Source organism: Denticeps clupeoides, chromosome 7 (assembly GCF_900700375.1).
Source record: "Denticeps clupeoides chromosome 7, fDenClu1.1, whole genome shotgun sequence".
Classification (NCBI taxonomy): domain Eukaryota; kingdom Metazoa; phylum Chordata; class Actinopteri; order Clupeiformes; family Denticipitidae; genus Denticeps; species Denticeps clupeoides.
Window position 1 is genome coordinate 6,592,572 of NC_041713.1, and position 22,847 is coordinate 6,615,418.

At 44.7% G+C, this 22,847-nt stretch overlaps 4 protein-coding genes across 4 annotated transcripts; all 4 read left to right on the plus strand.

The window, feature by feature from the left end:
* The first annotated feature begins 215 nt into the window (after positions 1 to 215).
* Positions 216 to 4,862, plus strand: foxred2 (FAD-dependent oxidoreductase domain containing 2). The gene is made up of 10 exons (XM_028985683.1): positions 216 to 354; positions 761 to 989; positions 1,064 to 1,375; positions 1,481 to 1,732; positions 2,400 to 2,696; positions 2,906 to 3,072; positions 3,160 to 3,325; positions 3,430 to 3,656; positions 3,752 to 3,922; positions 4,006 to 4,862. Exons 2-10 carry the CDS (start codon positions 766 to 768, stop codon positions 4,236 to 4,238), a joined length of 2,049 nt encoding a protein of 682 aa, XP_028841516.1. The 5' UTR covers positions 216 to 354; positions 761 to 765; the 3' UTR covers positions 4,239 to 4,862.
* Positions 4,863 to 5,001: 139 nt separating this feature from the next.
* ankrd54 (ankyrin repeat domain 54) lies at positions 5,002 to 10,454 on the plus strand. The gene is made up of 8 exons (XM_028985685.1): positions 5,002 to 5,689; positions 7,006 to 7,053; positions 7,148 to 7,246; positions 7,363 to 7,434; positions 8,174 to 8,221; positions 8,562 to 8,686; positions 9,784 to 9,891; positions 10,148 to 10,454. The coding sequence occupies exons 1-8, from the start codon at positions 5,326 to 5,328 to the stop codon at positions 10,220 to 10,222; spliced, it is 939 nt and encodes a 312-aa protein (XP_028841518.1). The 5' UTR covers positions 5,002 to 5,325; the 3' UTR covers positions 10,223 to 10,454.
* A 75-nt stretch (positions 10,455 to 10,529) lies between these two features.
* hmgxb4a (HMG box domain containing 4a) lies at positions 10,530 to 16,523 on the plus strand. The gene is given in 14 exon segments (XM_028985684.1): positions 10,530 to 10,609; positions 11,480 to 11,526; positions 11,611 to 11,720; positions 11,928 to 12,006; positions 12,241 to 12,703; positions 12,705 to 12,898; positions 12,998 to 13,204; positions 13,942 to 14,120; positions 14,204 to 14,285; positions 14,581 to 14,645; positions 14,794 to 14,905; positions 15,310 to 15,482; positions 15,962 to 16,084; positions 16,179 to 16,523. Coding segments are annotated over 13 exon segments (1,869 nt in total). The 5' UTR covers positions 10,530 to 10,609; positions 11,480 to 11,489; the 3' UTR covers positions 16,224 to 16,523.
* Positions 16,524 to 18,112: 1,589 nt separating this feature from the next.
* On the plus strand, positions 18,113 to 22,185 carry LOC114794512 (GTPase IMAP family member 4). Its single transcript, XM_028987116.1, has 6 exons — positions 18,113 to 18,503; positions 18,729 to 18,845; positions 19,098 to 19,205; positions 19,598 to 19,657; positions 20,138 to 20,298; positions 21,007 to 22,185. Exons 3-6 carry the CDS (start codon positions 19,121 to 19,123, stop codon positions 21,859 to 21,861), a joined length of 1,161 nt encoding a protein of 386 aa, XP_028842949.1. The 5' UTR covers positions 18,113 to 18,503; positions 18,729 to 18,845; positions 19,098 to 19,120; the 3' UTR covers positions 21,862 to 22,185.
* The last annotated feature ends 662 nt before the right edge of the window (positions 22,186 to 22,847 follow it).

The following is a 22,847-nucleotide window of genomic DNA, read 5'->3' on the forward strand; positions in this document are numbered from 1 at the left end:
AGAAAAAAAAAACACACATGATGAAACACAACCAACACGCACTGAACGCAATTCATCGCAAATATATCAAGTGTAAAATAATATAATTAATCGTGTGCTGTATTGCATTAAAACGTAACATAACGTGGATATGAGTAATAACAGCGTGTATTTGATGCCGGGTTTGTTTGGCCCCGCCCTCCTCGCCAGGGGACGTCGCTGATTGGCCAGGAGTCGGCGGGTTGTCACCAGCGGTCGTGCAGCGTAACATCAGCGCCAGAGGCACCGCGGTCGAACAAACAATGTAGTTTTACGTCACTTGCCGCCCGGGCTCTTTTTAACCCTCTTTACCGAAGCGCTCGTCACGTGGAAAAGGTAAGCGGTTCGACGCCAAGTGCGCGTTTTTTTTGGTTTGTAGTTGCGTGGATCGTTCAGCTGGTGAAACGGCGGGGTTTCGCCGGAACGTTTCCTTGGAACGCAGCGCGGGACGTGGGGTGACGTTACGATCCAAGATCGAGGAGGACCGCGGGCCTGTTTTATGCAATTGTTTTTGTGGGGTATGATTAAACGAATGCGTTCTTATTAGTGGAACGAGAAAATAAAAGACTTTGCCTGGGTCTGTGCACAGTTCCTGGCTTTGCAGGCTACAATCTTAAAAGTTGCACGCGCTAAAGATTTATCAAATAACCACCAATAAATGCATGCAGTACAGGTAGTCCTTGCAGAGGTGACATGTCATCTGGGGGTCTCTCATTTCCTTCTCATGCATGTCTCTGCTCAGATCCGATGGATCCTGCTGTTGTGCTTGTCGCCATCACCCTGACTGCACTGTTTACACCGATCAGCTGCTCCCCAGAGCATCCCCAAGCACCCAACAGCACGCGTCGCCATGACTACTGCGTCCTGGGAGCAGGGCCCGCGGGCCTGCAGATGGGCCACTTTCTGGCCAAGAGTCACAGGGACTACGTCATCCTGGAGAGAAACTCAGGACCCGGGAGCTTCTTTAACTTGTGTGTAATGAACGATCTCAGATTATACTGATAATGTAGAGAAACCGATAAATAAACCTCGTTTCCTCCCTCAGTTACCCCAGACACAGGAAATTGATCAGCATCAATAAGATCTACACGGGGAGGCAGAACCGGGAGTTCAGCCTGCGCCATGACTGGAACTCGCTGCTGAGTGACAGGCCCGACCTGCTGTTTAAGCGCATCAGTCGCGACTTTTACCCGGATGCTGACGCCTACCCCCGCTACCTAGCTATGTATGTGAAGGAGCTGGACCTGAAGGTCCGTTACGGAGTGGACATCGGCAGTGTCCGGGCTTCGGACCCGGGTGGCTCCTCGGGACGGAGCTACGTTCTGACAGACCAATACGGATCTCAGTATTCCTGTGGGTAAGGGATTTTTAAATGTTGTATCAACAGCCGTATGTATAAAAGGTATGGGTATAAATAATAACAATTAGAATTTCTCTTTATTGTTCTCTCTTGGACGTGAAGGGTCCTTTTGGTCTCCACTGGTCTGTGGGTCCCTCAGCAGGTGCCGTTTGTAGGATCTGACCTGGTGGAAGGTTATGAGTCCATCTCTGTGGATCCTGAGGAATACAGGAACCAGGCAGTTCTGATCCTGGGCAAGGGAAATTCCGCCTTTGAAACAGCACAGAGCATTATGGGTAGGGCAAGCCGCGTCCATCTCTACAGCCCAAACCCGGTGCGGCTGGCCTGGCAGACACACTATGTTGGGGATCTTAGGTATGCAAAATTCACACAATTCTGAAATTCATTACCTTACATTCAAGATTCAAGATTGGTTTATTGTCAGTACAACAGTATACACAGTATACCGTTTATTGAAATAATGTTTCACACAGACCCCCCATAGTGCAATCATTAAAGAAAGGAAGAAAATATATATGTATATAAACACTAAACTATGCTAACTAAAACATTTTAGCAGATTACAAGACATTATTATATAAAATGTTAGGGGTGCGTATTGTCAAGGATCTCACGATACGATACATATATCATGATATATTGTGATACTGTAGATATTGTAATATTCTGTAGTTTATTTAAAAACAGAGCTTATATACAAGATGTGTGTATCACATTATGTTAATATTTCAGCCAAAACAACATAACTCAGAACTGCATTTTGGACTAAATTTGTATACAAAACCATCGATATTTGATGTCCCTGTATGGATACAATATCACCACATAAAATATCACAATATATTGCTGTATCGATATTTTCTAACACCCCTATTAAATGCGTTCATATATTTTTGTTCATTAAAATAATGGCATACATAATGACTAATTGTCCTGTCTCTGTTCTGATTCATTTTCTTGCCTTTCTACACTGGCACTTGGAATGTGCCATGGAATGACCCATATTTTCCATCTCTCACAGGGCAGTGAACAATGAGGTGCTGGACACTTACCAGCTCAAGTCGCTGGACGGGCTGGTGGAAGGGAGGCTCGAGGACATTGCCATTGTGAGACGAGAGGGAGGAAGGAGGAAGGCAAAGCGAGGCCAGCTCTACCTCACCCTGACCGAGCTCCTCAACGAAGGTGCCCGAAACGGAAGCTCAAACGTTTCTGCTCAAAGCCTGCCCGGTTTCCACAGCGACAACTTCTCACTGCGACAACCATACAATCGAGTCATTCGCTGCCTGGGCTTCCACTTCAACTTCTCCATCTTTGACAGGTGTTTCCATTAACAGATTTACTTTTATATTTTAGGTCACCATATTAAGATCTGTCCGGTGACAATCTGGCTAATGTGCTGTCATTCTACTGTTATCTAATGAGCAGTGTCCCGGTCAAATGAATGGAATAAAATTTAAATAATCAGCCCTCAACAAAACACAGTATTATCCCAGGGATGACTAATCCCATCCTGCCCTGTTTTCCTAGCTCTGCTTGCCCACCACGCGGTGGAGGCGCCAGGGGACGTTTGCCAGGGTTGACAGCATGGTATGAGGGTCGGGGCACCCCGAACCTGTTTGTGTTGGGGGCCGCCGCCCACTCGCGGGATTACCGCAGATCTGCTGGAGGATTTATTCATGGTTTTCGTTACACAGGTGACTGAAGAATCTGAATGTAGCCTCCTAGAGGCTCAAGGTTCAGCTTGGCATTGTAAATGAAATACCTGAAGCCTTGTATTTCAGTGCGGGCTGTACATAAGGTTCTGGAGCAGCGTTACCACAGCAGTGCTTGGCCTGCAACGAGACTCCCAACCAGTCAGCTTCTCTCTTGGATCCTAAAGAGGGTGAACGAAGCCTCTGGACCATACCAGATGTTTAGTGTGCTGGGGGATATCATATTGTTACATGGGTAAGAAATGAATTTTTTTAGTTATGGGGTTACTTTGTACATTATATTAAGAGTATAGTGTCAAATAAACAATGCCTTAAATCCCTTTTTTGCTGATTCTTTAGGTCGCACTGTGATTACCTGGAGGAGTTCCCCATCCAGGCCCTGCCTCAGCTAGTAGCTTTGTCAGGTCACAAGGTTCCAAAAAGGGGTCTGCTAATCCTGGTCATGCAGTATGGGCTGAACCTTAACAACACACTGGGGCCAGGTCGGGCTGAGTCAGAGTGGACCAGAGCCTGGAAGTCCAACTTTCTCCATCCGGTTTTGTACTACTATGACGCCTTACCTACAGGTGTGTAGCAGCCATCAAACCCATAAAACCCGTTCATTTGATCTTTATGGCCATGCTGTAACATTAAAATACTGAAAATTTCACTCCTATTACAGACTGGGACATGCACAACCGACCAACGGGCTGGCCGCTGCCACGCCCCAAGGCAGTTCATCACATGGTTGAAGACTTCTTGACAGAGTGGGACCAGCCAATCTCTCATAGCCAGCCCCTGCGGCGCTTTCTGGAACACTGCTTCCACACGGACCTCAGGGCTTTCTTTGCAGGCATGTCTCTTAACGCAACAAATGTTACTGTAATTATTTGCTTTTATTTTTCCAAAACATCTTTTTCCCCCACTTCTTCACAGAATCTTGTTTCCGCTTCTCTCTGACGAGTAGGAATCCTCCACTCTTCTGTCGTCAGGGCTACCTTAAAAGACAGGGCATTGTGGGTAACGGTAAGCTGCGGCAACATGCAAGAGATGCAGGGCTCATGCCTGGACATCAGGACTCGGATGATCTGATAGAAGACACCACGGTGCCTGAATACTTGCCACACCCCGGAGCTGCAGTGGCCTCTGGAGTGCATTATGACCTTTGAGTTTCACTTTGAACTCCCAAAAAATGTCACCGAAGCACATGGCAGCGGGAAGTTCTAAAAATGACACCAGCCAGCAAGCATGGGTGCTAGGCTTTTGGTTGGCTCATTGTTTTTCAAATTTTCAAATAATTAATGGAATAATATGCTACCTGCTATGAACTGCTTAAAATGATTGAAAACACTATTTTAATATATAAATCCACGCATACATAATTCTATGGATATATTTCTTGATGCGAAAAACAGAACCAAAGATGGTGTTTGTGATTTCACTGTATCTTGTCTACCTCTGTTAACCTTTGCCTAAGTGGCCAGCTATTTTTATAAGACTCTTTTGTTGCCATTTTCCATTGTGTTATTTTTTCATGAGCCCTCGCAATCAGTCCATTGTATTTGTATCATACTGATACACAGAACCTTACTGGTAACAGGGACATTATATTGGTATAAATATTGGCAAGTATTTATTTTTTTAATTACTATTTGTTCATCAGGTTGTTTAAATTGTTTTTTTTCCCCCATGATTCTATATTTAAGTGTATTTTGACCAAATCACAGTTATGAATGTGTGTGTTATTTCACGTCATTTACACTGTTTTCTTAATAAATACGACGAACAAGGTTTATTATAACTCTTTTATATGTTGTTTCCCGAAAATCATCGCGTGTGCTCATCGCTGACCTCTGCCATTGGTCAATGAGTATCGTTGGACAGGATTGGTTGATATCGAGTCGCAATTCACAGTCCTATGCAGAAGCGAAGTTTTTTTTTTTTACTGGGCGGGCGTCCGTATCTGAAAACAGGAGACATGTTGGCTCCGATTCAGAAAACCGGTGTTGTTCGTTAAAATGCAGCAGCAGATCCAAAATGGCGTTCGATCAACCTCAGTTTCGTTACTGAGAAATGTTATGGAAATGCAGCGCGCAGGTAGCAGTAGTCAGTGATGCACTGAAGGAAATACTAACGCGGCTATAGAAAAGGGGCGCACAAAATGTAGATTTTATTCGATGTGGAACTATCTTTTTTGTAAAAAAAATACTGGGGGGAAAAAAACAACCTCTTCAGCCAGCCGATGAATTGGTGAAAATGGACGGGTGGAGCCCAATTGTTGCAGCCGCCTCGGACGACGAGCGCTCGAGCTCCGAGGGCGAGTACGTTCTCGGCGGCGGACCACAGAAAGACGGCGAGAAGCGAGAGGACGAGAACGCGGCGGACGCGGGGACCGCCGTGGGGTTCGGCATCTCCGGGCTCGGCGACGCGGCGCTCCGGCTAAACAGAGCCGGACCGGCGGGCGAGCAGGAGCTGCGATACCTGCACTTCCTGTGGGAGCCCGGGCGCGCTGGCTCCGCGGCGGGAGTGACGGGCAGACCGGGCAAGGTGACGGCGAGCAAAGCCAGGCGCCTCGGGAGAGCCCGGAGAAACGCGGGACCCATCGGGAAAGACGTCTACGGTACCGTCGCGCGTCGACCAATCAGCAAAACGTTTTCGTCAAACCACGAGCCGTCCGGTTTGCAGGATCTTTATTAATGACGTGCAGCTATGGCGCCGTTTAGCCATTTAGGACGGGCTTCTTCAGCCGACCTCTGCCTGCGATTCGAGGCTGATCAGAATCTGTTGCTACGTGGCAGAGTTGAAAACCAGGCCTGGAATTGGACTCGACGTCCAGAATGGAAGAACCGGTACCCGGTTCACAGTACCCGGGGCAGTGGTGGCCTGGCGGTTAAGGAAGCGGCCCCCCTCGAATCCCGATCCGCCAAGGTGTCACTGAGGTGCCACTGAGCAAAGCGGCGTCCCCACACACTGCTCCCCGCTCACCAAGGGTGATGGTTAAGAGCAGAGGACACATTTCGTTGTGTCACCGTGTGCTGTGCTGCAGTTTTTACAATGACAATCACTTCACTTTCAAAAGCTTTCCTTTTGGCCGATTTTAGACTAAAGAATAAAGCGACATTAAGACTGAGATTACGCTGTCATGTTTAAGAAAACTTCTCTTAAATGCAGTTTTCTGTACTTCTATGCGGTGCTCTGTGTTGTGAGGCAATATATCAATTGCACAAATATATGAATGCACTGCTTCAAACTGTCTGGGTTGTATCCTGGGGCAGTGGTGGCCTAGCAGTTTAGGAAGCGGCCCCGTAATCAGAAGGTTGCCGGTTCGAATCCCGATTTGTCAAGGTGCCACTGAGCAAAGCAGCGTCCCCACACACTGCTCCCCGGGCGCCTGTCATGGCTGCCCACTGCTCACTCAGGGTGATGGGTTAAATTTGACTGTGTGCACCGTGTGCTGTGCATCACATGTGACAATCACTTTCTTTCTTCTTCTTCAAAGGGAAACGGATTTTGGAATCAGATCTGATCACCTCATCCAATCTCAGTTTTTTGTGTGGGAATTTGGATACATTTGATCCAATAAATCATGAAATTCCTGTTCCCAACAAAAATCTAGTGTTTTTTTTTTTTTTTTTTTAAACCCAACATAAAAGTAAACTGGATTACCAAGGGGTTACAAAATCCCGATTATCCAGATTATCCAACTGGGCCCAGGATATTGATGAAGAATCAGTACATGCAATTTTGAATAGAAATCTAACCAGATTCATTAGAACCCATATATCATCTAGGGAAAGAAATAATTTTGAGAAATGCAGTTGAAAGACTTTTTTTTTTATGCTGAAATTAAATGTTGTAAGGCAGTAAGTTCCAACAGCAGCACTCTTTCTTTTCTTTGTTTTTGTTCATTTTTATTAAAGTTTTTTTCCCCCACAGCTGCAAAGAGACTCAGGGATGCTGCAAATGGAAATGACATCGACACAGGTATGAAACTAAGATCGGTGTTTACTTTCTGTAATGATATGTTCGTGTCAAGCAGCAGGGCGATGATAAATTTGCATGTTTTGGTCGCCTTCAGTTGGTCAACTTCTGCTAGATGACGTTGACCCCTGTGCTGCCGATGACAAGGGGAGGACAGCTCTACACTTCTCTTCCTGTAATGGCAATGAGGGCATAGGTGAGTTTTGGGCCACTTCGTTGCCTTGTTACAAAAAGAAGGCTTCTGGTTATTATGTGTCCTGTAGACTATTAACCCTAACTAGTCATTCTCATGTCTCTCTTTCTGGAAACTAGTACAACTACTATTGAGTTATGGGGCTGACCCCAACCAGAGGGACAGTCTTGGGAACACACCACTGCATCTGGGTAAGTTTTTTTTTTTTTATATATAAAATGCTTGTTCATGTTAAAGGTCTAATGACATGGATTTTTTTCCCACTTTTATATCGGTCTTAGTGGTCCCCTAATACTGTATATTAAGTCTCTTTTTGAAATCCAGCCGTGGTGCAGAATTACAGCCATTTTGAGCCAATCCCACAATGAAATTTCCCATGGACGCGCCATTTCACTGTCTGTAGCTTTAAATGCTAATGAGGAGGAGAGAGGCGGGACAAGGAAGAGAGCAGCCTATAGAGGGGGAATTCACAGAAATAATGTCAACACGCTTTACCAACCACAATGTTTAGCGCAGATAGGAAGTCATGTGAGAGTTTTTTGAGAAAGAGTCTCGCGTGACTGAAACAAAAAATACATTTGTGTTCATTTTTACATCCAATCATTGAGCAACTGCTATGCTTCCAATGTTTTCAAGCCATGACTGTTGGTGGAGTTACTTTTTCAGATGAGGGGTGTGAAATTCTCTGGGCAGGGAAATCATGAGAAATGGGAGGTAACCTTTCCCCTTATGACGTCACAAGGGGATAAATTCCAGATCCAATTGTCTGAGTTGCCGCTCTCTGAACGCTGAAGCAGAATGACTAAAGCACTCTTATCGCCATTTTTTTTCAAAGTGAAATTTTCATGACAGGGGACCTTTAACATGGCACTCCAATCTCACTGCGTTGTAATAATTAATACAGTGATTTTCTCTCAAACAACTTTACAGCTGCCTGCACCAATCACGTGCCTGTGATCACAACGCTCCTAAGGGGAGGTGAGATGCAACTTCCTGTGTTCTTTTGGCAATATGTGATTATCTGAAAATATCATTGTCCATCTGTTAACCTCTAAATTTGCAGATTCTGTTGTGTTCACTTTCTGTCTTTCACTTTTTTTTTTTCCATTTCTCAACTATGCAAATACAAAAAATATATATGTCTGGTGGTACAGCTGTCTTACTGTTTATATCAGGCATTGAACCGTGAGCCCAAAGGTTTTATGTTACACCGTGGGTCATAAAAAGATCCTGCTTTCTTAGCAGCAGCATCTATTTCAAATTTCAGTTTAGTTATTTGATACTTGTGAGCCACTTGTGGTGTGTACTTGTATTTTAGGTGCCCGTGTAGATGCCCTTGACCGTGCTGGAAGGACCCCTCTACATCTGGCTCGCTCCAAACTTAACATTTTACAGGAAGGAGAGTCACGCAGTCTGGAGACACTACGAGGGGAAGTCACACAGGTTGGCTCTTATCATTGGTTATAGTGAAGTGAGTGTCATTGTGCACACAAGGAAATGTGTCCTCTGCCTTCAACCCATTACCGTTGGTGACCAGTGGGCAGCCATGACAGGTGCCCGGAGAGCAGTGTGTGGGGACGGTGCTTTGCTCAGTGGCAGTTCAGAACCGGCAACCTTCTGATTACGGGTCCGCTTCCTTAACCGCTAGGCCACCACTGATCCGTTGGCACGGATCTCACAATACCCATACGTATCGCGAACCTGTACTCTCAAAGTCAAAGTAAACTTTATTGTCATCTCCTCTATATATTGTACAGATATACAGAGAGACAAGAAGACGTGGCTCCAGTTTACACAGTGCAACATAAAAGTAGACAACAAAAAAAGGCACATGGAATACAATATACAAATAAATAAGACACAAAATATATTTTAGCTAAAAATGAAGTGTTAAAAAGTGACCAGTGATATATACATGTTTACCGACTGTGCAAATAAATAACAGTAGTGATAGTACAGTTATTGGTTTCAGTGCAACACGTGTGCATAACTGCAGCAATGAGGTGTAAAGTGCAGAGGTGCAACAGAGTTAGTCCACAGTGCGAGTGTGTGTGGGGGGAAGTATGAGCGCAGGAAGTGTGTTCAAGAGCCTGATGGCTTGTGGAAAGAAGCTATCACGCATCCTGGAGGATCGAGACCTGATGCTGCGGTAGCGTCTGCCGGATGGGAGGAGTGTAAAAAGTCCATGTGTCCATGTATACTGTACATATTGCAATATTCTGCAGTTCACTGAAATATAAAAAAAGAGCTGATATGCAAGATGCTGTGTTCGATCTGTGTGGATCACAATACTTTAATAACTCATCAGAACATAATTTGGTTACAAAAACATTGATATTTAATGTCCCTGTATCGATACAATATGACCACGTAAAATAGCATGTTATATTGCTGTATCGATATTTTCTATACTGATATTTTTCCTAATTGGTTACATTAGTTATTAAATAAACTGAGCTACTTTCCTGCAATCATCAATTTTCAAGACTTACTGAGTGGAATTTTGTACCATTTCCTGTTTTTTTTTGTTCTCTGTGCAGATCATTCAGATGCTTAGGGAGTACTTGAACATTATGGGCCAAAGCGAAGACCGAGAGAGACTTGAACACATCTCCACGCAGTTACAACACACACGCACGAAAGAACAGGTATCTCGCTCACTCACACACTCACGAAACATACACAGAACAATCATTGTTTTTGTTCATTAATTTGTACATCAGTGCACAATTTTTATGTGGGAATAGATATTGACTATGTTTTGGTTTGAAAATGGCTTCTACTTGCTTTGCGTTTGGTCAAATTCTTATTTTGGAGATAACAAACTTCACAGAAGGCGAGCGATACGGCGTGTGTTCATGCTCTACGTGCAATAAAGAAATGTAAAAATCACTTTTCTCCTAGGTGGACGAAGTGACGGATTTACTCGCCAGCTTCACGTCACTTAGCCTACAGATGCAGAATTTAGGGGACAGGTAGAGCTGGCCGAACGGGAGAGCTGCAGACTGTTAATCCCAAACTCCTCAGCCAACGTCCAACTGCCACTGTATCCGTTGCCATTTTTTATTGTGCTGCCTTGCATGTTTTACCCTTTAAATGTTGACTGTAAAACATTAAAAATGAATAATAATAAAAAAGATGTATATAAAACGTCATTTTTGTAAATGGCTGTAACAATCAAATAACTAACTAAAGAAAATACCAAAACAAACGCAACGGATTTGTCCTGTTATTTATCACGTCAGCGCATTTGTGCGGATGAAAGTGGCGCCTTGACGCGGTTCCTCCCCTCGCTACTTCACCCATTGTTGTTGACAGAATTGAAAGATGGCGGCCGCCACCGCGTAACTCCGGGGACCCGCGGAGGTAACGCGAACTCTCCAAACGGGCCGCTCCAGAAACGCGCGTTTCTAGTTTTTTTTTTTTTAAAGCGGCGGGGCTGGAGACGACACGCTTCCTCCCGAAACGCGGCACGACAGCGGCGGCTCGCGTTTAGATTTCGCTGTTTGGCGCGCCGCGGCCTACGAGCGCGCAGGAGCCGCGGGCTGGCGTGCGCGGAGGCGCCCGGGTTCCGGGCGTCTGGGCGGCGGCCGGGCGGGAAGCGCGCCGGTGGATGTGCGGCGGATCAGGGTCCCGCCGGAGGCGAGGGGGTGTGTTTGTGTGTCTTTTTTCGAAAGTAGGCGGGAAATATCCCGTCAGACGCGAGGCCGGACGGCCGCGACGAATCTCGTGGACGTGTCGTGTTTTTTTTTTTTTTTTTTTTACGGTGCCGGGCTGTCTGTGGCATCTGAATTTTAATTAAATCCCTGAGAGCTGCTTAAAAAAAAAAAAAAAAACTTAAGGTTTACTTATTCACGGAACATCAACAGATAACAAAAAATCTATATATTTATCAAGTGTTTTCTAATTTTAGGGTTAGTTTATCGATATTTATACTCTTGCGTGCAATTTGCATGCTCAAGTACCAGCACAGGATACATGTATTGGAAGTTACAGATGTGATAACAATTCAAACAAGATAATCACTGAATTGTAACATTCAAAAATGCAACCGGAAGCCATGCACTTGGCATTCGTCGCAGTGTCTGCACAATGGTAGCATTTCATACAAGTGCAGGCTTTTTAAGGAACCGGTGTCTTCTTGTGTGCATCTTCTTGGCTGCTTTCCAGATAGCATTTAAACCAGATGACCGATGACACACTAACTCTCATTAAACGGCCATGCTTTACCTCCAGAGACAGGAGTATGGCATATGAAGAGGCGAAGAAGAAGGGAGTAATGGGCAAGTATCAGACACTCCCTGCTGGACAAAATCTACGTGCAAGTCAGATGAGTAGAAATTCATGACAATAATTTTGACACGTAGAGGTTTCGGGCATGGAGGGCGACATCGGACTGGTGGCCGGACGAAGTCAGAGGGAGAAGAGGAGGTCGTACAAGGACCTGCTGAGGGAAGAAGAGGAGATCGCCGCGCAGGTGCGAAAGTCTTTAAAGAAAGAGCCTCAGGTAACATTTAGAGGTTGGAGTGTTGGAAGAGATGGAGCGGACGGACACGCCTCCATCGACTCTATCCCCAACCTTATAGCCGTAGCGAGTATTTAGTGTTTACACCTCCACACCACTAAATACCACGTTGGTCTTGTTCTATATGCAAGACTCTCACTGCCTTGGGTCCTGTCTTAGGATTCTGAGCTTTTTATGCTGGGCGGGGACTCGCACAAGAAGAAAAAGCGACACTCGACTGAAGACTACTTTTATAGAGGTAAGCTGTAAAAATTATTTATTTCGAAATATCACTGGTGATAAATTTGAAATTTGACAGATTTATGTGTGACGTACGTGTTCCCACAAGCATTTATAGTCTCCATGGTGTAATGCTGCTATTAAAAGGCTATTAATATATATTTTTTCCTTTTTTTTTTTTTTTTTTTTTTTTTTTTTTTTAGACAAGATCACAAACATCCAAGTAATTTTTATCCCTTGTTTATTTCTCTAGACCACCATGGCTCATCGTCTCACAAGAAGAAGCGGAAGTCGTTGGACCACTCACCCTCCCTGTCCTCCTCGTCCTCCTCACAGCACCATTCATCTCACTCCACCGACACTGCCATGGGCCTCCTCCAGGCCATCACCTCCCCTCTGGCCACAGGCTCAGATCCAAGCCCACACCTGCACAAGAAGCCCTCCTACCCACCTTTCTCTTCTTCCCACTCCTCCAAAGACAGAAAACGAGAGGTGTCTGGTAGTTCTAGCTCGTCCAAAGGTGGCCACCACCCTTTCTCCTCACATTCGCACCGTTCCTCGTCCTCCATGAAGAAGCACACACATTTGCACTCCTCGTCATCCTCCTCTTCCACCAAGTCGTCACTTTTTCATGGTGGAGCTGGAAAAGGGGAGCCCCTCACCCTGCGGGAGGCAGAGGGACTGAAGATGAAGCTCATTCTCTCACCCAAGGAGAAAGACTGCAGAGCTCTCCTCCTCAACTACCACCTCTTCTTCAGGGCTCCTGCAGTCATCAGCATCGTCATCTTTGAAGAAGAGTATGGTGAAGAGTCACAAGGACAGAGAAAGAGGAATGATGCCCAAAGTGCCAAAGAAGAAGCAGCTGATTCGTGAGCTGCTGCCTGTGGTGGGGAAAGAGGTTGAGGTGGAGGGTGAGTTGTTGAAGGCCCGGAGATGGTCTTTGTCTTCGCTATTGTTGCAAGATGAATTTGTTCATCATTTTGGTTCTCATTTTGACCTCAAACTTACAGGACACTATGGTGGCTCCATGGGGCCGGAAAGCTCCTCCTCCGGTGGAGAACTGGAGGCTGGTGAGCTGGTGATTGACGACTCCTACACCCACCTGTCCAAAAAGAAAAAGAAGGAGAAAGAAAAAGACAGGGAGAGGGACAAGGATAAAGGGATGAGGGAGAAGAAGCACAGCAAAGGAGGAAGTGGGAAGAAAGACAAGAAGAAAGGTGAGAGGAGGGAGATTTTTTTTTTACGTCCGTGTAAACAAACTGCTTAATCTGAATGCAGTAGAACCTTGGTGTTGAAAACTGGTGGAACTCGGATCCCCCGTACTGGTGCCAGTGATGAATCCAAGGTTATTATTAATATTTATACACACAGCTGGTGTTTGTTTAAATGCAGTGAATTTATTATTTTTAATATCCTCAGTGTATAACTTGCTTTGTGTTTGGAGTATGTATAGTGGAGTCGACTCTGGAGTTGGTGACAGTCAGTAATATCCAATTGTCAGGGGATGGGCCGTGGGGTGCATTAGCAGACATGCCAGGAATGGCTGAAGATGCAGGCAGTGGGGAGAGGAGATGTGTGAGCGCTGAAAATAGCATGGGAGGGCTGTAGGCAAGGGACAGCAGGCAGGACAGAGATGGCAGGCGGGCAGAGCTGCAGCAGGAGAGAGATGGCAGGCAGGCAGAGCTGCAGCAGGAGAGAGGTGGCAGGCGGGCAGAGCTGCCGCAGGACAGAGATGTCATGTCATTGGGAACCGTTACACCAATATTTATGATAGGCGATCCAATTTATAGCTAGCAAAACAGGCCAATATAGGCATGTGCTACTATATTTTAACGCTGGTCATACTTGGGACAGCCAAATATTATTAGACAAATTTGTGTCTGTGTAAATATTTGTTTGTTTATTTGTACCTTCTTAGTGTGATTTGCAGCTGTAAAAATATTTTTTTTTACAGGCGACTCTTCCAGAAGCCACACCCACTCCCATGGTTCAGCCAATCACAGTAATCGGGGTGCAATGTACAGCATGGCAGCCCCAGTCTCAACCCATCATCATGTCAGTAGTGGTGAAGTGGTGAGTGAGAAGAAAAAAAAGAAGGAAGACAGAGACAGGGACAAGCATGAGAAGGACAAGGTGAGCATGGAGGCAGAAGCTGATTGGGTATCTTGCCTGTCAGCATGGCTCAGCTGTGATTTTCTGTGCTGCCTCTCTTCCAGCCCAAGAAGAAGAACACAACTGCCTATCAGGTCTTCTGTAAAGAGTACAGAGTTAACATCAATGCTGAACAGCCGGGACTGGGTGAGTCTGTATGATCAATATTTCTCATTTAGGGGAGATCATTTGCAGTTATCCAGTTTTTTTTGTTATTGGTCTACAACAAAAACTTTGTCATTTAACGCTCAAATGTCTAAACGAACACTGTATATTCCGTGAGAAACCTGAAATATTGTTAAGTGGCCAAGATGGTACAAGGGTAGATATATGTGTATTATTACATGATATTTGCCGAACCATCTAACCACTGCTTGATTGCTTCTGAATGACACTTTCCTTTGGTGATATTCATGATTTTGACCCTGTGTTGGGTCAACAGTGTTTGGTGAGCTAAGCAAGAAGCTGGCAGAGGTGTGGAAACAGCTACCAGAGAAAGACAAACTGGTCAGTTGCAACTTATCTTTATTTGGGTTCACAACACTTGTAAAATTGTGTTGTGAAGGGAATACAATCCAACAGTGCATTGCTGTATATCAGAATGATACGTATGAGTAGTTACGGTAGTGTGAAGTGCTTTTCTTGCTCTCTGTAGGTGTGGAAGCAGAAAGCTCAGTACCTGCAGCACAAACAAAACAAGGCTGAGGCCACGACCATCAAACGCAAGACCCCCACCACCACCACCACGGAACTGATCAAGAGCAAAGGTGTGTTCGGTAGATGCCCAATCCTGTGATTTTGAAGCAGTTAAATAAGGTCACGCTAAGCATGGTCGGAACGAATAACCACTGTATTAGAAAGTGTTTGCAGTTTGTCATCAGACGCCCTTATCCAGAGCAACTTGCAGTCAGTAGCGACAGGGACAGTCCCCCGGGAGGCACTCAGTTTTAAGTGTCTTGCCCAGGGACCCAATGGTAGTAAGTTCATGTTCATCCGGTTCATAGGCGACTGTGTTATGCACTAGGATACTACCACCCTAAAACATCTGTACTGTATTTCATTTTGTATGAAGCACTTATCCGGTCACTCTAGCCGGTCACAGCGTCTCTTTGACCATTGTAACCAAAGCGTTGAGCTCAAGCAAAAAAACTAATCAAAATCTCTTTTGCAGCGACCAATAAAGGTTTGGTTTTGGCGGGGGGTCTATCCCCGGGGAGGCCGTCTATGGGCTTGGCGCTGTCTCCAGCACGGGTGCCTGAGGTGGAATCTATCGATGCTGCAGCCCACCTGCAACTCCTGGGGGAGTCTCTGTCCCTCATTGGACACCGGCTTCAGGAGACTGAGGTCAGACAGATCATTCTGTACGACTTTGTTTGTTTCTTGTTGGGCAATAATACATTGAAATCCTGCTAAACATTATACATATATAATAATTATTAAGCCCTTGTAGTGGTGCAGTGGTGGCCTAGGGGTTAAGGAAGCGGCCCCGTAATCAGAAGGTTGCCGGTTCAAATCCTGATCCACTGAGGTCCCACTGAGGTCCCACTGAGGTCCCACTGAGGTCCCACTGAGGTGCCACTGAGGTGCCACTGAGCAATGCACCGTCCCCACACACTGCTCACTCAGGGTGATGGGTAAAATGCAGAGGACAAATTTCACTGTGTGCACCGTGTGCTGTGCTGCTGTGTATCACATGTGACAATCACTTCACTTTATAGACTATAAACGCAATAAGTCAGCCAAAAAAACTGAATATTGTAAAGGAATGTAATAGGCCATGTTAAGATGTGCTCTGAGTGTGAGTGACTGTGCTCCTCATTTAGGGTATGGTGGCTGTTTCCGGAAGTTTGTCTGTACTCCTGGACTCCATCTTGTGCGCACTTGGCCCACTCACCTGCCTCACAGCACAGGTGCCTCAGCTGAACGGCTGTCCACGGAACGTGCTGGTGAGTCTGGCTGCCCGAGCACGAATCTGTTGAGTCGGGGTTCGTGTGAAAATGGAGGGGTTAAATAGAAAAGTGTTTTTCTCTTTTGTTTCAGGCCAACACACTGGACAACATTGCCTACATAATGCCTGGACTGTGAAGCCCCTCTTATGCCCTATCTCTTTCTGTCACCTGACCGGAAGCTAGACTGTTGTAAACGTGTGATGAAGGGAACCTTGTGGTTTTGGTAGTCTAGCCTACAAAAAAAAAGAAAAGAAAAAAAAAACATTTCTAGTTTAGACATGTTTTTTAAATACATTTTTTAATTGTTATTTTTTTAAAAGAGATCAAACAAGAGACCTATTTTAGAGAGCACTTTTAACTTGTATGTCTGTCTGTGATGCTCTTTTATTATTTGTTGTCTGGTGTGAATGTGAACATTGTATGAGCGTTTTGGTTTTTTGTGTTTTTTTTTTTTTTTTTTTTTTTACATGAAATGTGGACAGTCAGGGTCCAAGATTTTCAATCTACCGTGATGTACAGTGATGCTATGTATCGGTTTTGATTGTAGTAGCTCTTCATTGTCATTTTGTATGTGTTGTACCTATCATGCAAAAAAAATCTTGTAGAAATGAGCATGTATAAAACATTTTGAAGGTAATTTACAAGAGATTGTGTGATCTGTATCTGCAAAGGATAAAAATCAACTATTGTTTTATGGTACTATTTCCATCTGCAGGCCACACAGTGGCCTCAATGTGGTCTCACACCTCCAAAAATGTGAGTTTGAATACTGGCTTGGACCTTGTCTGGGTGGAGTTTGCATGCTCTACTCGTGTTTGTGTGGTTTTCCACCAGGTTCTCCGGTTTCCACCCGCTGTCCAAAGGCATGTACACTAGGTGGATTGGTGACTCTGAAACAGGCCGTGTGTGTGTGTTTGCTGCCCTGTGGCCAGTGTCTTGGGACTAAGTTGATAAGAATTGTGAGGCAGTGAGTGTTGCTTCCTGCTGGTTTAGAGAAGGTTATTTCTGTTTCACAAAATAAGGAACGTGGTAGATTTTTTTTAATCTTTTTTTTTTTCCATTATTTAGTTGCTTGTGTACAGAAGAAGCTTACATTGGTAGTTCTCCAGGACTACTTCCTGAATAAAAAACAAGTTTCAAATTTATTGTGGTACCCTTTACAGCACAGCACAGCACTGGACTGGACTGATGGTACAGAACAAAGCAAGATCTTCATTTGTGTGTGATTACTTGTGTTATGATTTTGTGTTAAAACCTTTCACAACATTCTTTAGGGCCCCATGACTCAAAACTCAATTATCAAAACAAGTGCAAAAGTAGACATGTTGATTATTTCTAATATACAGTACAGGCCAAAAGTTTGGACACACCTTCTCATTCAATGTATTTTCTTTATTTTCATGACCATTTATTTACATTAGTAGATTCTCACTGAAGGCATCAAAACTCTGAATGAACACGTGGAGTTATGTACTTAACAAAAAAAGGTGAAATAACTGAAAACGTGTTTTATATTCTAGTTTGATTTGCTCTGATTACTGCTTTGCACACTCTTGGCATTCTCTCGATGAGCTTCAAGAGGTCGTCACCTGAAATGCTTTTCCAACAGTCTTGAAGGAGTTCCCAGAGGTGTTTAGCACTTGTTGGCCCCTTTGCCTTCACTCTGCGGTCCAGCTCACCCCAAACTATCTCGATTGGGATCAGGTCTGGTAACTGTGGAGGCCAGGTCCACATAACTCCACATGTGTTCATTCATAGTTTTGATGCCTTCAGTGAGAATCTACCAACGTAAATGGTCATGAAAATAAAGAAAACACAAAAGAATGAGAAAATGTGTACAAACTTTTGGCCTGTACTGTATACAATTTAAATATGTACAAATAGCATCAACCCATGCAAGAAACATATGTATCCTGAAATGAAGCAGAAACAAACCGGCCTGGGGCTCAGCGTGATTGTGATCGGACTCGAAAACATCTGCAGCCACACCCACCAGGGTGACTCTTCTAGCCTAGCCTAGCTTAGCCTAGCCTAGCGGGCCTCCGCTTGACGGCCTGCCAGGGAATTCCTGCAGAACCAGCTGCCCACGCCCGCCACAGACAAGCAGACAGTGGCGGAAGGCGACTGGGATCACGCTCCTTCCCGGGGTGTAACAGAAAGGCTGTGCGTCACGGGGCCACTTCCTGGTTAGTGTTTTTAAGTGGCTGTGCCTGTGAGTTGATGTTTTTGGAGACTCTTTTGCGGTGGGATCTGTGTCTCGCTTTCTGCTTGTCACATGAGAAGAGGAAGAACACAGTCTGGTGTTCTGAAACGGGGAGGAGCCCAAAAAAAGGGAGCGGGGGAGTGATCTCAGCTCACAGTCTGGACAACGACACGCAGCTTGTCAAGCGGCATACGGGTTTACAAGAATAAAGAGGTGAGTTCACAGCTCCATTTTAATGCCATTGTCCACGTATGTCATGAACTGACTGTAATTGAATTGGAGTTGTATGCTCCTATTTGTTTCTGTATATGTGTGTTGTGGGTTAGAATATATGGCAGCCAGACTCTTTCCTGAGACACAAAATGAATAATTCACACATAATTGTCTGGTGCACAAATTCCCCTGATTTGACTCTTCCTGTCTCTGTCTCTGATCCAGGAAACAGCGCCGTGGCTTCGGAACTCCACAGGCCTCCAGACCAAGCGTGAGCGTGGCAGGCCCTGCTCCCCGGGGCTATTTTCCACTCCCTACATACACCCTAGAACCCCTTTGAAGGTAACAGGCCAGGACGACGTGTGATGAATGATGGGCATGGTTGTGCATTATGGCTGTGGCGGTGTCTTCAGTAGTCACAGGGCCAGTTTCCCTGGAGACACTCAGGGTTAAGAGTCTTGCTCAGGGTCACAATGGTAGTAAGTGGGAGTTGAACATGTGACTTTGTGGTCTTCTGGTTCATAGGCTACCGCCATCCTAGAACAGTAGAGAGGTGCAGTCCAAGTTCTAGAATATTTGCATTCACCTTTTCAGGACAGAGCAACTAGGAGGACAGGATGCAAGGAAAGACAGAATATTCCTCACAAGAAGAAATGAAGCAGGAAAGAGGAGAAAAGCATGAAGTAAAAACAGAAAACGGAGGTAATGAAACTGTCTCGTTTTTCTCCGCAAGTAATTGACACTTGATCAAATATAACCTAATATAACTGCTGACTCAGAGAACTTATAAACGCTGTTATAGATGTTTTATCCATTTGATCTCATTCATGTTTACACCCACTTTCATAACAGGTTCAGTGGATGAATTATTTGTAGACTAATGTCAATAATAAATGCTTATAGGCTAAATTGGCAATATACTGGTGTGACCTGGCTCTGTGGACATTGTAAAAGAAGCTAATTCCAAATGTATTTGGAAAATACTCAGGCTCAAATGTTTTAACTTGAACAAAACAGATGCTCATGTACAAACAACAAACGAAATAGAGTTTGTAAGGGCGTTGTAACCCGCAGTGTCTCTGTCTGCCCGCTAGATGGCGACGTTGTTGCGCCGCAGACCATACAGAACCTCAACAGCGATTCTGACCAATCAGGTACGGTTTTATCCGCTCGCAGCAGACGAGAAACGCTTAGTGCGCATCAAGCGCGTAAGGATATGAATCAATTGGATGAAAAGAATTTCCTTGTCATGTCAGTGTAACTGAAATGTAAGCTACAGATAAATGAACGAGAAACGATAAAACAAAACGAAAAAATCGGAGGTAAGGTCCAGTACTCTAGATTTTAATTTAAAGTAATTGCAATAATTATCTATTCTAGCGTGTTTAATAAATCATATTGTTTGTATCATGTAATGTTATGAACTCAGAAACCGAAATTTAAGGCACTAGCTTGAGTGTAGTAGAATAAAACAGTTTTGTAACCGTTATACAATGTTTAAATAAAACTAAAAAAAGATTTAAAACTCAGTAGAACTAAACACTAACTAAAATAACACAAGACCAGAAAATGTCAGTCTAATTTAACATTATGCATGTGCTGCATTGTTTTTAAACGTCTTTTCTCCTGCTCAGTTCCAGAGGTGAGGCTGGTTCTCCTGGGCCAGACAGGGTCGGGGAAGAGCACTGCAGGGAACTGCATTTTGGGATGCGATGCATTCGAGTCCCATGCAAGCGATGGAGTGGCTGTTACACACAAGTGTGAAAAGAAAACTTCAACTGTGGCTGGAAATCAGGTATGATCTTACATACAACATATAGAATCATTATTATTTTTTAAAACAATCATTAATTTCTTCAACAAAATACCCACTTGCAGTCCCTGCCATTTAATGAATATACGGAAGTCTTGCCATTTTACAAATTACCAGAAAAGTTAGTGCCTAAATGCCCCTTTACATGTGAAACTAACTGTAGTTATACATTTAAATACACAGAGAATGTTTTACATTTTTGTTCACATATGAGGCAAGAAATATTTTATTTTCGCTGCCAAAATGTCAGAAAGAACGCACTGTAAATCCACATCTTTTTGTCCAAAAACGTTGAGCTCACTTGAGCTGTCTAATCTGGTGGTTTAAAAAAATCCATTTATAATAATTTACGTTTGGCTGCACAATTACTGTTTGAATTCAGTTCAAGATTTCACTAGACCATTTCCATATGGTTGTCTGTTTCATATCCTTTTTTTTAGTCTCTTTTATCTAGCCTTATTGTAAGGGCTAAGAGGGCATCTTGCTTTCAATTACTGCAAGCCATTTTGACCTAAAATAGACATGAAAAATTACCACAAAAAAACCCCACAGATTCTGTACATTCTGTACATTTACGATGCAATACATTATGAGATTTAATTCTTCATTCTAATCTCTGTCCAGTATTTTAAATATGAAATTTTAGAAAGCGGTAAATATTGCTCTAACAGGGCCCTTTTTTGATTTAAGGTCACTGTGGTAGACACCCCTGATTGGTTTCGTTCGGATGACTCCCCGGAGATGGTACAGCACCAGATCTCCACCTGCAAGGCCCTGCTGACCCCGGGACCCCATGCATTCCTGCTGTGTGTCCCTGTGAACAAGCCTGCCATAGTGGAGCTCCAGGCTTTGGAGGCCCTGAAGGTTGTGTTTGGTGCAAAGGCCGTCAGCCATCACACCCTGGTTCTCTTCACACACGTGGACCAGCTCCCTGAGGGTCAAACTCTGGAGAACTACATAGCTAGCAAGCGCCAGGACCTCTTGGAGGTGACAACAAGGTGTGACGATCGCTACCACTTCCTGGAGAGAGGTAAAGAGGACAAAGACAGGAGGAAGAGTGTGGAGGAGCTACTGGAGAAGGTGGAGAGCATGGTTAGAGAGAGTGGGGTGGAGTTTTATAACTGTCCACCATGCCAGCAGGTTGAAACCCCAACCAGGCTCAGACAAAAAGAAAGAACCAAGGAGGAGCAGACTGAAAAAAGAGCCTCCCTCTCCTCCTCATCCTCCTCTCCCATGCCTGATCACCCAGAAGACACTGTCAATATTACAGAGGAGAGTCCACTGAGCGAGGAGACGGAACTAACTGAGGAAGACCTCAGAGAGGAAGACCTTGCTCCTGCTTCATCCTCGTTCTTCGGGGGCTTGTGGAACTCGACAGTGGGGTGGATAAGATACCTTATCTCGCTGGTCCGAGGCACCACCCTTCTGGGCTCCATCGTCGGGCTGTTTGTCGGGGGACCCCTGGGGGGGATGCTGGGCAGCACCGTTGGCTCAGTAGCCACTGAGGTCGGAAGACGGAAGCACGATGTCAAGAAGAAGCAGTAAATATTCAGAGGCCCAGCTTCTCCAAGCCTCACATGAACTGTCCTCATCCTACCATGCCTTCCGAAGGCCTTAAGTGGCGTGGACACCACAATCACATGATGCTTCTCCAGCACATCAGACCTCCGCAATCCCCCGGCAATCAAACATCAACAAATCTGAACGCAGTTACATTCATTTGCTGATGTATTAAAGCACTTCTAAAATAAAATTAACTTCAGCTCCAACCATCGGTGTACTGGTGGCGTCCTTGTGTTTTTCTTTTGATTTAAATAAAGTACTTTGTTCTATGTGAGTCATGTGATAAAAAGGGTACAAGATACAACAACAGCATTAACAGACAAGCCGGTTTGTCGACACGTCCATGTCAGAGGAACACGGCGACGCCCTCTGAGAGAAGTCAACAAGTTGCTTCTTTTTTTTCTTTTTTTTTAATGTGTGCTTTTTTTAAGCAAATGACTCGGCCCATGAACATGGCCTAACATCTTACTAAAGACCTAAAGATGTAGCAGGGTGAGCGACCCCTCCCAGCGGCATGCTTGTGTGGAACAGAACCTCCATCGCTATGGATTACTCACCACAGTGGTGTGTGCGGGGCTGAGGGAGCCCAGAGAGTCCACTGATGTGGACAACCAGAGACTCCGGAGTTTTTAACGTATTTCAGGAAGCATGACTGGAGGTTGGTCTCCTGGGGTGAAGGGAGTGAACTGAAAGTGTTCGGGAGTCTTCCTTTTTCTGGATTTTCCGGGTGGAGAGTTTTCAGTTCTCCCTGTGCGTGTGAACTCACAAATAAATCTGAGATGAAGCCAACATACAAGTGTGTGCTACAGCATACATTTTTTTTAATGCAAGATAAGACTACTTTGAAGAAGTAGTCTTATCTACTACAGGAAGTATGTTTAGTTACCTTCCTGCCTGCTCTGCACACTATTATCATCGTCATAAGCAGCTTTATGGAATATTAATGTAAGGGAACTCTTTCTGGACTC

Bases quoted from the DNA above. Each gene is read 5' to 3' on its own strand.
- LOC114794512 (XM_028987116.1), top strand. From the start codon at position 19,121: ATGCAAGGAAAGACAGAATATTCCTCACAAGAAGAAATGAAGCAGGAA. The intron at 19,658-20,137 runs GTACGGTTTTAT...TCTCCTGCTCAG, and splicing joins CAGCGATTCTGACCAATCAG to TTCCAGAGGTGAGGCTGGTT. The intron at 20,299-21,006 runs GTATGATCTTAC...TTTTGATTTAAG, and splicing joins CAACTGTGGCTGGAAATCAG to GTCACTGTGGTAGACACCCC.
- ankrd54 (XM_028985685.1), top strand. From the start codon at position 5,326: ATGGACGGGTGGAGCCCAATTGTTGCAGCCGCCTCGGACGACGAGCGC. The intron at 7,054-7,147 runs GTATGAAACTAA...GGTCGCCTTCAG, and splicing joins TGGAAATGACATCGACACAG to TTGGTCAACTTCTGCTAGAT. The intron at 8,222-8,561 runs GTGAGATGCAAC...CTTGTATTTTAG, and splicing joins CACAACGCTCCTAAGGGGAG to GTGCCCGTGTAGATGCCCTT.
- foxred2 (XM_028985683.1), top strand. From the start codon at position 766: ATGGATCCTGCTGTTGTGCTTGTCGCCATCACCCTGACTGCACTGTTT. The intron at 2,697-2,905 runs GTGTTTCCATTA...CTGTTTTCCTAG, and splicing joins AACTTCTCCATCTTTGACAG to CTCTGCTTGCCCACCACGCG. The intron at 3,326-3,429 runs GTAAGAAATGAA...CTGATTCTTTAG, and splicing joins GATATCATATTGTTACATGG to GTCGCACTGTGATTACCTGG.